This window comes from Bos indicus, chromosome 12 (assembly GCF_029378745.1).
Source record: "Bos indicus isolate NIAB-ARS_2022 breed Sahiwal x Tharparkar chromosome 12, NIAB-ARS_B.indTharparkar_mat_pri_1.0, whole genome shotgun sequence".
Taxonomy (NCBI): Eukaryota; Metazoa; Chordata; class Mammalia; order Artiodactyla; family Bovidae; genus Bos; species Bos indicus.
In genome coordinates, this window is record NC_091771.1 from 29,087,846 (window position 1) to 29,105,292 (window position 17,447).

Genomic DNA, 17,447 nt, shown 5'->3' on the forward strand with positions numbered 1-17,447 from the left:
GTCGATTAATAAATCAGCCACTAAGCTTATACTCACATCCAGTTGAGCTGAGGCATTTGGGCGCACATCTGCTTCGGAAGGACTTGTAAGTGGTTGTTCACCATGGACCTTTACACACGGAAGAGGTTGATTAGAGACAAAATGACATGCCACTTTAGGGATGGTGTTTTCACTATTTCCACAACTGGGAAACTTGCATGTTAAAATCAATATATTAGGATGAAAACCATAAACATAACTACCCCTTCAAAATGGTCTCTAGATACACATGAGGCATGGATAAGGGAGCAGATGTCAGAGAAACTATGAATGTATAAGTGTGATACATAACCTAGGAATAAATTTGAAACAGTATGACTTTGTGAGATGAAACAAAAGTATATTGGGTAATAGTTTTGAAGTTCATGGTAATTTTCCTTGTAAACTTCAAAGTTACGATCATTTCCAGCATCATACATCCAAAGTTTCACTTTAAGAGAAATGCTAATCATTTATGGCATTAAAAGGTCACATTGGAAACTGCATTAAATCTAAGAAGTGATGACAGTGGGGAGGGGGGACATTTGGGGAAGAAGACAACTCATGAGAACATTAAGTTGCACGATTAATTTATGATATTGTGATATCCCATTTCACAAATGGAATATTAACGATGCTATATGATCAGTTGTAAAGGAGCATAATAATCCCTTGCTGACAAACCATCCAGTCTATTAATAAACACGGAAAATGTAATGATGAGAAAAGTTTAGTTGGTAAGACAAAGATTTTGGAATTTTCAGTGGCTCTTGCTGGGCAAAAACACATTTTTCTTTGTTAAAAAATGTAGCTGGAGCTGAACTCTGGGGAGATTCTGACAGATTTAAATGTAGTAAGAAGATAAAAATGAATACTATCTTTGGTCAACCATGGCAAATAAAAACATGCCTTAAAACTAAAAGGAATGAAAGGAGATTAAAAGGAAATGAACTAGTAGGCTTAAAATATGCCATGAGCCATGGCTAGGAAGTAGCAACAGTAATTGTGGCTTGAAATACAGGAAATGTTTTGACAAATAGAAATCTTAGAGACTTGATTTTCTTAAAGCTCTTTTTCGTAAGCTAGTTTTAGATGTCATTGCAATTCATAGACAGATGGATTGAAAGGTAGATGAATACTTACAAGAAAAACAAGGAATTTAATCCAGTAAACAACCGCTGTGAAATTCTGCTTATGGGATTGTCATCTAGAATTCTGACAAAACACATCACAAACATTTCCAATGTTAGAGATGTTTGTGAAATACAGCCAGGAAGAAATAAAAGGTCATGTCAATCCTGCCTCCCCCAACACCTGCTCTCCTCCTTCCTGTCTGTCCACACTTGGCTCATGTCTCTTCCCAGAGAGCTTTTCCTCCCCACTGTGGTTGGAGAAACACTTTCCTCCAAGCCCCCACTTCCCCCAGCACTTATCAAGTCCATCCTGGTGGTCTTCATTCCCTTCATCCACCTCCCTTTGGACTTAAGACCCTCCGCCTCTAGATACATAGGTCCGGACAAGCTGTTCTTATTTATTGGCTGATTTATGGGCTCCATAAATGCTTTGATCTACTGATTGACTGAATGAAGAATGAATGAAAAAGAATTCTTAGGAAGTGATTCCTTAGACTCATGGAACTTAAATGAATGCAAACAAACTTATTGGGAGCTTTGAGGGTGAAAGAGTGAAAAGATTTACAAATTTAAATCACTGTTTTAAACTCTATATGGTATTTTCTTAGGAAAAAATTACTGTAAGGGGAAATATGACTTCTTTTCTCTTGTTGCCTTCAAAGCCAGCTACCATTTCCCCTTACCCTCAGAGGAATCTGAGGGTAGGATTCTGAGAAGGAAGCTCACTGAACACCTACTATATGACAAGCATTTTGCATATGGCACTTTACATACATAATTCTCACAACATCCCTCTTAGAAAAAAAGGAATTATAATTATAGTTTACACTGCTATATTTAAGGGGCTTCCCTGGTGGCTCAGTGGTAAAGAATCCTGCTGCAATGCAGGAGATGCAAGTTCGATCCCTGGGCCAGGAAGATCCCCTGGAAGAGGGCATGGCAACCCACTCCAGTATTCTTGCCTGGAGAATCCCATGGACAGAGGAGCCTGGGGGGCTATAGTCAATACAGTCACTGTATTTTAAGTGGATGACCAACAAGGACCTACTGTAGAGCACAGGGAACTCTGTTCAATGTTATGAGTCAGCCTGGGATGGGAGGGGAGTTTGGGGGAGAACGGATACCTGTATGTGTATGCCTGAGTCCCTTCTCTGTTCACCTGAAACCATCACAACATTGTTAATTGGCTATATTCTAATACAAAATAAAAAGTTTAATTACAAAAATGGCATTAGGAAAAAAAATACAGATGAGGAAAAAGAGGCCTAGGAGATTAAGAAAATTGCCTGGAACATAAAGCACAGGGCTATGGCATACACAAGGATCTGGATGAAACTGAAGTCCTGGCTTTTCCTCTGGACCAGGCTGACCTCGAGAAATGGGAAAACTGACACAGCCTTCTAACTGCCCTTGTTCATCTCCCCTGATGAAAACATGGACCTCTGATAAAAGACTCCCTGGGATGGAGCTGGTGGCTCAGCCAGGTAAGTGATGAAACACTACAAGCTCTCATGTTTTCAGTTGTTTCTATACATTCTCTAGAAATCAAAAAAGTCTTCAACTTGCTTACTTTCTAGGTCAGTGGTTTTCAACAGAGGGCACTCTTGCCCCCAAGGGACATTTGGGATGGTCTGGAAACATTTTTGATTGGCATGACTCTGGGAGCCAGTACTATTGACATCTTGTGGGGTAGAGACCACAGAGGGTGCTAACCATCCAAAAACACACAGGACTAGCCCCACCCCTCCATCCCTCCTCCACTCCGCCCCACCCCCACCCCACCCTCCCAGCCCAGCCAAAGAATTATCTGGGCCGGAAGGCCAACAGAGAGCTGGGCTGAGACTCCTGTTACAGGTAAACACTGGATGGATGGATGACTTAGCAAGCCTACTGCTGGGCGCAGAAGCCCACCTGAGAAAGCACAGCATTGATGTCTCTTCACACAGCTATCATCTGGCATGCCATGATCTGAATTGCCAGAGCAACGTGCTCCAGATTATGTGATAAGCAGAAAAACTGGTATGATAAGCAAGATACATAAATAGATGGAAACTATGAGCCTTGATGAGTATCATTAGGACTGTGATCCCAGAGAAGGAAAAGCTAGAATACTTACAGCCAAGTCAGCTGATGTAAGTCTTTGAAGACTCCAGGTCTGAGAGTTGTAATGCAGTTGTGGTTGAGATATCTGCAAATAGAATGGGTGAGTCAATGAGGCAAACTTAATACTCCAGTTTAGTTACATATAATTAGAATACGAGCCTCTGTTAACGATTATGAAGTATGGACATCTGTCTCTGACAGCACTCAACTGGATGGGCAAGGAGAGAAAACCAAGGACAACCAGGAGATACAGATGATCCCAAGCCCAGTGTGACAAGCACCAGGGCCAGCACCAGGAAAGTGGCTGAAAATAATCCACTGGGGTATCATATGACCTTAGCGTGGAAGAGTAGGATAAACGTGTGAGGTGATTTTTGCTTTAGCTCACCTCCTTTGTAGACTATTGTTTTAAGAAAGTATGTACTAAGTTTTGTCTGACTCTTTGTGACTCCCATGGACTGTAGCCCACCATACTCCTCTGTCCATGGGATTTCACAGGCAAGAATACTGGACTGGGTTGCCTTTTCCTCCTCCAGGGGATCTTCCCAATCCAGGGATCGAACCTGCATCTCCTGCATTGCAGCAGGATTCTTTATTACTGAGCCACCAGGGAAGCCCCATAAAGGTAAAGTTAGCAAGGGTTAGAAAAAATATGATAAAATATTGTAGAAATGACCCAAACTTGAGGAGACAAGATTAAAGAGAGCCTTCATATCTATCTTCTGGTAAAACTAGGATTTTTCTTTTTTTTTTCCCGTAATTCTTTCAGTGTAACAACTATTCTAGGTACTTTCTGAAAACCTATTGCTCCCTCTTTACATCCACAGCCGAGCCTTTAACAAAATATCATTCTACCCTTTTAATCTTTACTTAAAGTTGTACTCAAGATATAATTATGAAAAAAGTTACTCACAGTATTTGCAGGTTATGTAATCCAAAGAATGCTTTCCTGGATATATATGTAATACAGTTCCTCTGGAGGAATCTGGTAGGAATGAGATAGGAGAGTCATGTGATTAGGGTACTCATACTTTGTTAGGTTGTTGAATGTGCTGTCCACTTTGTTCACATAAAGATGACTTGTGAAACCAGCTCATAAAGTCCTAAGTCCTAGTCTCACGTTGGGAGGTAGGAGCACCGCCCGTGAGAGAAGGCTGTGGATCTAGCCAGTGCCTGATGTTCTGAGAGCACCCGTGCAGTGAGATGCCGGCATCTCTGACTTGAACCCACCAAAGTCCGTGCATTGTGTGTGAGCAAAGAGCCAGTCTTGTTTCTGCGAGCTGGCACCCTGGTGACCTTCCTTCTCTGACTTGCAGGAGTTGCCCATCAAGTGAGATTAGCCAGGTTCTCACTGCTGAGCTTCCTCACTCTTTCAGTACCAGAGTTTCACCTTCAACTCCTCATTTCTTTTCATTCTACTCACATGAAAAAAGGTTAGGGCAAGTCTTACTTTGATCTGTTTCAAGATGCAGAGTGAGAAGCACACAACAAATTAGAGAGGTGTTCAAGGTCACAAGTGGCTGAACTGGGACCAGCGCACCAAGGTTAGCTCACAGGGTCATGATCTACTTAATCTCTATCTAGCAAGAGCGCATGGATTTGATAATAGCACTTTCATAAGCTTGTTGCTTGTTTTAGTTTCTAAGTTGCCGGGAGCCGGCATATTGCATATTGAGTGCAGCACTTTCCACAGCATCATCTTTCAGGATCTGGAATAGCTCAACTGGAATTCTATCACTGCCGGGAGCCAGCGTGAGGAGCTCCACCCATGACAAAGGTCATGAGGAAGGAGGCTCGGCATACGCAAAGGCGGGATCGAGCTTCAGGAGTCCCCCTGGAAATTCTCGAGTATATACCCCCAAAACCAGAGTCTGCCTACTTTCTGCTTTGTGCTTTCACCTACACCTCTGACTTTACGGGGGGCTGTCCCCCACTACCTCTCTGAAAAAAGAGTTAGCTTACAGCTCCAGTTAATAATTCCTGGGTGTGACAGTGTTCAACCTACAAACTCCTTTGGAAATCCTCTAGCCTGCCTGAATAGGTTTTTCTGGCCACATGTGATTGTTCAGAGCCTCCCAACTGTGAGAGGCAGGAGATGTTCTAAACTGTCTAAACACAGATTCTTTTGAGTAGTTAAAAGATTGATTAGAAATTGTATTGGTGAAGGGATTTTCACTTGTTGGGCCAATGTTTGCTGCTAAGTCTCCATATCCCTTACCTGCTGTGTCCCTGGCAGTGTACTGATTAATATAATTGGTGTAAGTAGTAGCTTTAATGTTTGTAACCTGGGACCCTTGAGTTCATTCTTTTTCTTGTTGTAGCCCACCACACCTTTGCTCTGTAGGAATGCAACTTTATCTAATGCTTTTGGAGGGTGGCTCCTGACCAATCACCTTTAGAGAAAAATAAGTTTTCTGAAGAAAAGGTCTTAAAATGTTAACAGGCCTCCGGGCCAGAAGATGATGCAAATCACCTAAGCTTTTGCATATGATAAGTTTGCAGGAAGAAAGCCTGGCTTGCTGCCTGACTCTACCCCTTCCCCCATTATCCTCTATGCATAACTTAAGGTATAAAAACTACTTTGGAAAATAAAGTGCGGGCCTTGTTCACCGAAACTTGGTCTCACCATGTCGTTCTTTCTCTTACCTTCTGGCTGAATTATTCAGCCTCTTTTCTCCACTGAATTTCCTCACTGAGCTATCCTTATTTCAGCCTCTTTTCTTCACTGAATTTTACTGAGCTAGCCTCATACTCTTTATATCCTTAATTAACATTTAATTAAGCAATTGTTTCCTGATCTTCGCCTACGCCGTCTCTCCTTCGAATACCCTGGATCAGCCAGGGCTGGTCCTCGGCACTAAGTCATGTCTGACTCTTTTGTGACCTGACCTCATAGATGGTAGACCACCAGGCTCCTCTGGGATTTCCCAGGCAAGAATATTGGAGTGGGTTGCCATTTCCTTCTCCAGGGGATCTTCCCAACCTAGGGACTGAACTCTCTTCTTCTGTCTTGGCAGGTGGATTCTTTCCTGCTGAGCCACCTGGGAAGCCCTCTTTCAGGAGTATCTAAGTAAACAATTTCTATTTCCTGTGCTCATTAAACAATGGGAGGTTAGCCCTGAATTCATATTTTCTAAAGATCTTTAGGCAGGAAATAATCACTCTATTAATAGTAGCTAATGTCTGTATAATCTTCTGAGTAGCTTCCCTATCTCTTGTTTTGATATGTTTTGGTTCCTGAGGTTTTGTTTTGTTTGTTTTGCCACGTAGCTTGCAGTATTGAACCCGTGCCCCCGGCAGTGGAAGCTTAAGTGTCCTAACCACTGGATGGCCAGGGAATTCCTGGTTCCTAAAATATTTTACAACACTTTCTTATTGTCATGCTACTTCACTGCAAAACTCTGGGTAGATCGTGGCCTTGTTCATTCGGCATTTGGCTCTACTCTGAATTTTGTTATGCCACGATTATTCCTCATCAGAGCTTCCCAGCCTTTGGGTCATGAATGTTACAGGTGTGCGGGCAGGTTGATGCCCTCAGTCCTCAAAGTGAAAGTGAAGTTGCTCAGTCGTGTCCAACTCTTTGCAACCCCGTGGACTGTAGCCTACCAGGCTCCTCTCTCCATGGGATTCTCCAGACAAGAATACAGGAGTGGGTTGCCATTTCCTTCTCCAAGGTGGCAAAGTAAAGCCAAGATTAGCTTCCAGTTATTAACAAACCCATCTTTTACCCCCAGAATCAAACAAATATTGTCATTTTCTCTGTGTACCACCATGTGGAAAATGTGGGTGTCACAGAGCACAAGCATTACAGCTGCAGCGGCATGCAAAGCATCAATTTCAATGCTACAAAGTGAACTTGAAACCCAGTAAGCACTTGTGCCATTCCATTCCTCCCTCTCTGATGCAACGTGCCTATCAGGAGATGCTTCACGTTGTAGCATAAATTCTGCTTTTGCTTTAGAGTTCTAAAACAGAAGAGATCAATATCTATTTTAGCATTTTCAGAGCCCCTGGAGTGATGTCATTAAGCTAATATGGTGAATTATATTACAAAAGCAAATGAAAATGGAGAAAGTATACAGTAGTATGTGCATTTGAAGTTTCTCTTAAATATAAAATTTACCACCTAACTAGTGCTATTTCTGCAACATTTCATTTAAGATCATTAAGTCAAAAGGTGCAGTACTGTGCATTTTACCTACACATTGTTAATCTTGAAGAGGTGGGGGCAGTCAGACATTGTGAATCTGACCTTGTGCTTTTGATCTGCGTGACTCACCTGATGTGTTCAGTCTATCTGCCTTCACTGACATGAGTTAAGATTCCCAATTTCTTAAATAATAAACAGCCTCTAATCTATTTAGTCAGTTTGCTGGCACCCCATGGAGAACTAGAGTCCCAGGTCCCTTGTTTCAGACTTAGGCTGCTGAATTTTAGCTTGATCCTCCAGTATCTGCTTTCTTTTCTACAGAATAGTAACTTGGTGAATGTGAGGGGGAAATTTGGAAATGGGACAATTTGGCAAGTGATGTCCTCTTTTTATTCAGAGCTGAGATATGAGTCCTTCTAATATACTTTATACTGAGTGGCTTTTCTAAGAATAACTTACTGGTTCATGAATTCCTGCTGTTTCAGCTGTCAGGACTTTTCGAGCAGAAACGCCAGGAATTTATGTACCTGAAACTAAAGCAAATAAATGCTTTAATGACATGCATGTTTATAGGCTATTTTTTAAATGCCACATTTTGTATTTATGAGCCAGGCAGACTCCTTGAGTTACATTGTGTTGCCAATGATTGCACTGAACAAGAGCCCAGTTTAAGAAGGAAGTCCAATTTATGTCCCAGTGAGAAGAATTGCTGTTGGTTTCCATGGTAGCAGTCATAAAGTATTATGGTCAAGCTCATACATGGTATTTTGTTTCTCTGAAGGTTCATCTTAAATTGCTTCTTATCACCCAGAGTTAGAAAGTTTAACAAATTATTAAAATGAATAAACTGATCACTAATAAAAGGATTCAAGTAAGTTGAGTGACATCTGTTCATCTAGCAATTAGTTTTTTTTTTACTTAGAAATTTATTTTTCTGGATGCCTCAATGACCTCAATTTCACTGTGAATATTTAGAGCATGCAAGACCAGAGACCCACTTGACACTAAATTGGGTGATTCCCTAGGATATATCCCAATACAACTTAAAAATGCATACCAGATTTATTAGCTCAATACAACTGAAAATGTGTGTCCATGAAGGTCTTTCCCTGGGACAAACAGAATAAAGCCCCAGTTCTTCAGCCTGGCATTCAAAGGCCCTAGCATCATGATTCAATGACCTTTCCAGCATATACTCCACCATTTCCTATGGTAACTCCCCCTTTAGACAAACTTGCCCAGTCACTCTCTTCCTAACAGCCTTCGAGTTTTTCTGTTCATGTTTCTTGGGTCCTCCTTGCTGAAGATGCTCCCTACCTTCTGTTTTGCCCTCTGTGTTCAATTTAGTTCAGTCACTCAGTCATGTCCAACTCTTTGCGACACCATAAACCGCAGCATGCCAGGCCTCCCCGTCCATCACCAACTCCCGGAGTCTACCTAAACCCATGTCCATCGCATCGGTGATGCCATCCAACCATCTCATCCCCTGTCGTCCCCTTCTCCTCCTGCCCTCAATCTTTCCCAGCTCTTCGCATCAGGTGGCCAAAGTATTGGAGTTTCAGCTTCAACATCAACCCTTCCAATGAGCACCCTTCAATAAATACCCATCGACCCTTCTGTATGTTTCAACACAGTTGACAATGAGGGGTGGTGGCAGTGGTGGTACATGGTACTGTGAGGGAACCAGAAGGACCATTCAGTTCAGGAGGAGGGTGTGTTGGTCAGTGAGGGCCTCCTTCAAAATCCAAGGGTGAATGTTAGGGGTTCATAAAAATGGAATCATAATGGAAAGAATGACCTAAGCCTTGTTCAAAACTCAGAAAGTGAAGACTACTATGAGAAATAGGGATGAATTTATAGTTATATTTTAAAACAAAAAAAAATGTCTACAGAGAAGCCCAAGCCTGTGGTATGGGACCTGTTTTACAATATGGTGAAATACTAAGAAAATATAAATTCTCAACTCTTATATTGTTCTTGTCTTCTTGGTCAAAAAAGATGATCTCAGAACTGAAGTGAATAAATAGCATATGGGGTTGTGGGAGTGAAAGCCCAAGAGGATAGAATACGTTAACCAAAATGAGTTAAAACCCGCTTGTTTGGACAATTTCTCCTAGACACTGAGAAAACACTGAAAATGTGAATACTCAGTCATGATGAATGGCTCAGGAATCTGGAAAAAGAGGAGAGCAGCTTGAAAATTAAAGATGGCAAGTGCCATTTTGATTTTTCAAAAAGGGAAGTAGATTTCACAAGCTATAGCTGGATGAGCTTGATGTTGATTCTAGGCAAGATCACAGGACAGGATCTTGTGATGGGGGCTTGTGAGCACCTCAGAGAGAACAGGAACAGGGCAGTTCCCAAGAAACAGGACATGTCAGATCAACTTGATTTTCTACTTTGAAATACTCATCAGATAAAAATGTGGTTGACTTTGCTTATATGTCTACCAGGCAGTGATCAAGCAGTTTTATAGACAAAGAACAAGACACGTTGTCTGATGGATGGTGATGATGATGATGAAGGGATCTGGAAAGAAGATCTCACAGCATCCTGCCTGGTATTCTACTCCATGACTTAGGTGAAGATGGCTCATCTTATTTTCAGATGACAGAATGCTGGGATGAGTAGTAAATCTGTTGGGATGAGCCAAAAAAGATCTTCACAGTCTGGTAAGAAGAGTTGAATCTGACAGGATGAAACTGAACCAGGATAAATTTGAAGCCCCACAACTAGCTCTCAGATGCTAAGTGCACAAGTACAGGATGGAGAAGCCGTCACTTGTTCAGTTAACGCATGTGGCATGGGATTTGGAATTTTAGGGACACAAACAGTAGGAGTTAAAGAGTATGAAGCAGCCACAAAAAGAACAAATGTAACCTTAGGGCATATGCAGTTTAGAAAAGAAGGGTTGCTAGCTTTCCCTGTTCTGCCCTTGTAGGTGTCATACAGGTGATAATGTTACATTTATTCTAGACACAATATGTAAGGAATGTGTAAGTGATCATACACAGAGTGACAAACAGATTTGAAATCAGGTCCTTAGGGGAAGAAGTTAAGGATTCGAGGCTGCTTGGGGGAGAGACCTTTGGTGGGGGGCGTGGTGATAATGGCTAGCTTTGAATATCAGAGGAATTAGGTAGGAGACTACGTGTTCTGATCAGTCTCATGGGGTAACTCTCAGAATCACAAAAAGATTTACAGGTACTTTGGGCAGTAGTAGAGTTAACTTCTCTGCATAGTACATCATACGAAATGCTGGGCTGGATGAATTACAAGCTGGTATCAATATTCCTGGGAGAAATAGCAACAACAACATAAAATATGCAGATGATACCACCCTAATGGCAGAAAGTGAAGAGGAACTAAAAAGCCTCTTAATGAGCATGCAAGAGGGGAGTGAAAAAGCTGGCTTAAAACTCAACATTCAAAAAACTAAGGTCATGGCATCCAGTTCCATCACTTCATGGCAAATAGATGGAAGAAAGTGCAAACAGTGACAGATTTTATTTTCTTGGAATCCAGAATCACTGCAGACAGTGACAGCAGCCACAAAAGTAAAAGATGCTTGCTCTTTGGAAGAAAAGCTATGACAAACCTAGACAGCATATTAAAAGGCAAAGACATCACTTTGCCGATAAAGGTCTGTCTAGTCAAAGCTGTAGTTTTTCCAGTAGTCATGCACAGATGTGAGAGTTGAACCATAAACAAGGTTGAGCACTGAGGAATTGATGCCTTTGAATTGTGGTGCTGGATAAGACTCTTGAGAGTTCCTTGGACAGCAAGGAAGTCAAACAAGTCAATCCTAAAGGAAATCAACTCCGAGTGTTCATTGGAAGGAATGATGCTGAATCTGAAGCTCCAGTATTTGGCCACTCGATGCGAAGAGGTGACTCATTGGAAAAGATCCTAAAGCTGGGAAAGAATGAGTGCCAGAGAAGGGATTGACAGAGAATGAGATATTGGATGGCATCACTGAATCAATGGACATGAGCTTGAGCAAACTCCGGGAGATAGTGAGGGACAGGTAAGCCCGGTGTGCTGCAGTCCATGGGGTTGTAAAGAGTCAGACATGACTTAACAACCAAACAACAATAGTTACATGGCAGGACAATTTAATAGCATTCCTTTCCTTCAGCATCTCCTAATTCTTTTTTTTTGGTTGATTTTTTCCCCCATAATCGCTGTGTATCTAACACACACTGCACTTTTGTCTTTCTCCATTGGAAGTTGAGTTCCTTGAGGGAAGATTTTCAGATGTGTTGTTTACCACTATATCCTTGACTCCTGATGGGTATCCACAACTATTCATTGAAAGAATGCACTAAAATGTGGGTTAGGCTACCACTTCCCCTCCTGCTGTCTCTGCCGACAGTTCTGGGCGTGTCCATCTGATTTCTTCCTTCCCTGGACATCTTTTCCTGGGGATGGTTTATGTTTAGTTTCATTGGTTGTTTGGACTGTTGAAATGCAGGACTGGTAGAAAAAGGGACTGAACAGGACAGGGGACTGCTTGAAACTGTAGCGGTTTTCCTGGGAGTTTGGGGGAAGAGTGGCAGGAGGAGCTGAGAAGTAGAAAAAAATAGATGGGAGGAAAGGATTTAGAGAAGAGTTGCTGAGCTTATGAATGGCTTTAGAATATTTGAATAATGCTTACGAAGAACTTCTGTTATTGTGCAACCAAGGTTCGGTTTCTGGGCGTTTTCACCGACAGTAACAATATACTGAGACTGGCCCATGTGGGTGGATTTCCAGGAGACCATAGTCAAGGGTTTGGCTTTAAAGTTAAATTCTAATACGTGTCAGCTGGTTGAAAGAAAGTGAAAGTGGTAGTCACTCAGTCGTGTCCAACTCTTCGCGACCCCATGGACTGTAGCCCGCCAGGCTCCTCTGTCCATGGGATTTCCCAGGCAAGAGTACTGGAGTGGGTAGCCATTCCCTTCTCCAGGGGATCTTTGTGACTCAGGGATTGAACTCGGGTCTCCTGCATTGCAGGCAGATTCTTTTCCATCTGAGTCATCAGGGAAATAATCTTTCTTTTCCAAGGATGGTGTCCTCATTCCTGAAAGGGATCTAATGCTGTTTATCTCACCTCATAGACTTCGGAGACAAAGTCCAAATGAGAATTCCAAATCCTGGAAGTCTTTTGTCAACTTTAAAAAATGATATTTAAATGTAAGGAATTGTGTTTTGTCTCCTGTGCTGTACCCTGCACGTAAAAGACACTTGGTGAATGTTTAATGAGAAGACTCTAATAATTCTTTTCTCTCTGGTTCTCTGGGAGAATCAAATTCACCTAGAAAGCATCAAAAAGCAGCTTGCATTAGGGAACTCCTGCTGGGTGATACTCAGGTTATGACTTAGGTACTCAGCGGTACCTAAGTTTTCTCAGAAAAAGCCGAATTAAACATTTAATTGGAGAAATTTACAGCTCATCTGGGCCATCCGGCAGGAAAAAAAATCTCAACTTTTTTTTAACCAGGAAAAATTGGGACTTGTATGTGCAAATTAGTGCTTCCATGTTCTTCCCTTCTATGGCTACCAGCTGCTGAGGAAGAAGTATTGACACGGAACAAAGCGTGGATCAGTGGTTCAGGGAAAGACTTGCCCTCAGAAGTCCTATCTTAAACCTCTTTGCTTGATCTTCTAGTGAGCCTCACCAGAGGTCAGCTTCCCCTAAATTGGGGACCAAAAGTATAGAATGGAGTTCGGTGTGGGACAGAAGAGTATGTGTCGGTAGAAGATTCAATTAGGTACTAGAACAATTTCTTTCCACCTCCAGATTTCTGGTTATTGTGTTGTAAAATGAACGTTGCATTGGGCATCAGAATGGCAAAACCAATACAATATTGTAAAGTAAAAAATAATAATAATAATAAAGAAGAAGATACGGACTGTAATTCTGTTTCTTCTGCTAAGTAGCTGTAGATCTTAGGTAAGTCATTTAATTGCTGCAAACTTCAGTTGCCTTATAAATGATGATAAGATTTAATTAGAAATTCATAAGACTTCTATGACTCTAGATAATAGATTTAAACAGCTACTCTAAAACATGAATATTTTTCCTTCTTCTCTGCTAGTGCTGCATTTCCAGTAAGACCAGAAGCAGTGTTGTTAAGATTTCTTCTCTAGAGGAATCTGGAACCCTAGAGTCAATGCACAGCTGCTCCAGTGGAACAATGACAACGTGACCACATGGTATATGATGGAACAGAAGGAGCTCACTGCAGACGGGAACCACCAACGCTACCATCAAACCCAGGCATGATTCTTCATGCTCACACAAGGTTCTTCTCACTAATGGACTTCCTTCAGGGACTTCCTTTCTTGTATGAGTGAGTCTATACCTAAAGACTCATGAGAACATAGAACTATTGATGCCACTTCAAACCAAGTACATTTGTACAGTATCAGCAAAAAAGTCAGATTCTTTTTAGTCCTGGAATTTAACATATATCACATTTCTAGAAACCTTCTCTTCTATTCTGAATGTTAAAGGGCAAAAACTGTAAGACGATGATATGACCTTACAACATTGTCTCGCTAATTTTCTAATCTATTCTGACGATCATCTTCGCAACTGTAGAAATTTGACCTCTCCATTATCCGAGTGAGTGACTCAGGCTCAGAGGGACTGACACTCAGTAACCGAACTCTCAAGAGGTTGAATATTTAATCCCTTTATTTAAATCAGATATATCCCATTCCACTAATTGGAACAGTCTTATTCTCCATCCAAGGTAACTTCCCAAATACTTGAGTGTAAATAATTTAGGAAGTTAATGTAATCATAATAAGGTTGATTGAAGAGCAGGGAATCAAAGCAAAGAGATTTTCCATCCTGATATGGACAGCATCACAATAAAGTTCATGGGCATTTTGGTGTAGGCTGACCGTCCCTCCTTGCCCTTCACTGGAGACTGTGTCTAGGGACTTTATCTCTCAGGTCCCGGTTTTCTTTCTTTGATGATGCTGGAAGCATCTCGATGCTCTGTTTCTGTGTTTGACTGTTTCCTATTTATTGTTTTCTTTCCTCAAATATGGGCTTCCCTGGTGGCTCAGCTGGTAAAGAATCCGCCTGCAATGCAGGAGACCTGAGTTCAGTCCCTGGGTTGGGAAGATCCCCTGGAGAAGGGAAAGACTACCCTCTCCAGTATTCTGGCCTGGAGAATTCCATGCACTGTATAGTCCATGGGGTCACAAAGAGTTGGACACAACTGAGAGACTTTCACTCACTTCCTCAAATATATTAATTTCACTGATTTGACCAAGATCATGTTTTTGCTCTTTTTTATCCTGGTAGACAGTCTAGACCCCATCATGATGCATTTTAAATGATCTGATAGTTCCTGTCTCTGCCACCACTCTCCCAGGTTAAAAAGCACATCTAGTATCTCTGAATCTACAATGTCATTTTCCAAATGCTCTGAAGTAAGAGTGTGGAGTTGTGTAAACTGAGATGCTTAATCGCAACTCCAATTTAACTCTCTAACAAAGGTTAAATAAAATCAGTTGTTAGTTTAAATTATGAAATGGAAAGAAAGCATACTTTTCAATGCTTTAATGTCTAACCTTAATTACATTTAGAAAAATAACCTTAATGATAAAGGTAATTAACTTTATATTTCATTTTATTCTCAGATTAAAAACATCTTAAACAAAACATCTCATAGATTTTCTCATAAAAACACTATTAAAAGCTACTTACATCTTTTTAAGTTCTGTGTATTTGATGAAAACTTTATCTGAAAGACTGTGAATATTGTTTTTCTTAAGAGACCTAAAACAACATGTAAAGAAGACTTTATTATGGAATTTATGACTAACCAATCTCTTTTCTAGAAGTTACATGCTTGAGAATATTTTATCGTGCTCCATTTTACTTCACACACATTTGAAAATGCCCATAATAAATGAAAACTTTCACATGAGAATGAAAAGTCCATAAAGCAAAATTAAAGCAGCTTGCAAATATTTGACCACATTAGCCAGCTAGTATAATAGACTGGAACATCTATGGTGATTTAACTTTTTCTTCTGTAGACAATTTAACAAAACACAGCAAGCACATCCAAAAAACAACAAAAATCCTAACCAATTCACGTGTGCCCAAATTATGATATATTTGCAAACAACTTCCTGAGGCTCTCCAAATATCTATGCAGAGTTAAAAAAAAACCTCCATGATTGATTATGCCATAGTTATCTTCACGCATCTTCTACACCTTTAAAGTCTGGGACAAATTACTACTATCTAAAACAAGATAGAACATGTAAGGTGCTCTTCCTTTTCCCCCCAATTTTTATTTTCACTTGAATAGTACTGGCATATTAGTAATCATACATAAATTGGAAAGTAATTGGAAATAAGAATTCCAGAAGTTTGTGAGTTAAAGATAACCTGGATAGTTCAACATACAGTGTTTAAAACACTTTTTCCCAGGAGAGGAAGCATGCAGAATTCTCTGATGGCTGATGGTTTTCTATTATTTTGCGAATACACAAGTAGCATAAGACAGAACAAAGATTAGACTGTATGGTTTTCATATGAGGTCAGGAGCAAATATCAAGATTTGAATGCTACTCACAGTAATGTCACATTGCTAGAAACCACTGGCACAGACTTCAAACCAGCATTTACACATTCCAACTCAGTTCCTTTGCACACACAGCGTTGTGGGTACTGATCTAAAACTAGGGGGCAAAAAGAGCAATGATTCAATAAGAAAAAATACTTATCTTTAGTTATGACTTTATCTCTGGTAACTGACATTGTTCTTTTTCCATTGAATGTATAACAGTCACATTTTGTTAAATGAACTTATTCAGGCCCCAAATAAAAGCAAACAAGAAATCTCTTCTAATTGAATATAGACTCATGTGGTATTCATTTCAGTTCTAGCTTCCAGTGGTCATTTTAGAGGCATTTAACAAGAGATTAGAAAGAAATCACAAACATGTTTAAATAGTGTTTTAAAAAGTATATAGTGAAGCAAGATTAAGCTCTTCTCAATGAAAACTGTGAGTGTGACTGACTAAATATTTAATGGGTATAACTAAGTCAATTTCACTTAATTGAATGGCACAGAAAGGCTGCTCAATACATGCTGTTGGTTAAAGCTAAATTCAACTATTTCCCTCCTTTCAAACTTCTCTTAGAGCTGTGATGAGAGTTAGATGCAGATTCTGCCATAGCCACCATTGTGTCTTACTAAAACCAACCAACTCAGATACCCTATTATTCTGGTTCTTAGTTTTCCATTACTATGAAGTTGAAGTGGTAGGTCAAAGTGGTAGAGAAGCTATAAAGCGGAGAAAACCAAAGCTCCATCTATCTAAAGCATTCAGAGGGAAGAAAAATGATTTAGGATTGACTCCAAAGGAGGAAGTTATTAATATAATGGCATATTATAATTATTAAGATTTTTAATGATATATTAATAATATATAATCATCATGTAATTCTATTCATTATTATATATAATTACTAATTATGTTAATTATTTTAAAAATTATGTTAATTATTAAAATAACAGCATGTGAGAAATCTATGGAGAAACCTGGCCAAGTGAGTCAACAGAACAATCACCATGTGTGCGTGTTTGTGTGTGTGTGAGAGAGAGAGAAAAGAGAGAGGAGAGAGAGTCTTGGGGAATGAGATTTATGGGGCATATGATGGTACTTGGCTGTGACGGAGCTAAAAAAAGTGAGTTATTTTCAATTTTTTATATTTATTATTGATTTAACTCTGACTATAAGTCCTTTCTGATTGCTCTGCTTCCTCTAGATCACTTTTATTCAAACTTTATTTTTAAAATCAATTTCACTGACTTTTAATATACCCAACAAACTTTTATCGAGTACCTGCTTAATTCAAAAGACACGTTCTAGTGCACAAACTTTTAGAAAATATTCTGTGTTGCTCATAGGCTGATGCTAATGATCTCAACTTCTTAAAGATGACTTCAGAATGTTTACTTCAATGTTTAACTGACATTGAAGTAGTTACATTCCTAGATTACGTTACTAGGGTTGGGAACTCT

General features: G+C 40.2%; 1 protein-coding gene across 1 annotated transcript in view; it reads right to left on the reverse strand.

Annotated features, from left to right (window-relative positions):
- The window catches only part of RXFP2 (relaxin family peptide receptor 2), a gene marked incomplete at its 5' end in the record, with an annotated part of 98,025 nt that overhangs the window by 25,717 nt on the left and 54,861 nt on the right, over positions 1-17,447 (reverse strand). The window contains 6 exons of the mRNA XM_070800604.1: positions 37-108; positions 1,162-1,233; positions 3,268-3,339; positions 4,168-4,239; positions 15,113-15,184; positions 15,993-16,098. Of these exons, the coding sequence (XP_070656705.1) occupies positions 37-108; positions 1,162-1,233; positions 3,268-3,339; positions 4,168-4,239; positions 15,113-15,184; positions 15,993-16,098 (466 nt within the window). The remainder of the gene's footprint in view (positions 1-36; positions 109-1,161; positions 1,234-3,267; positions 3,340-4,167; positions 4,240-15,112; positions 15,185-15,992; positions 16,099-17,447) is intronic.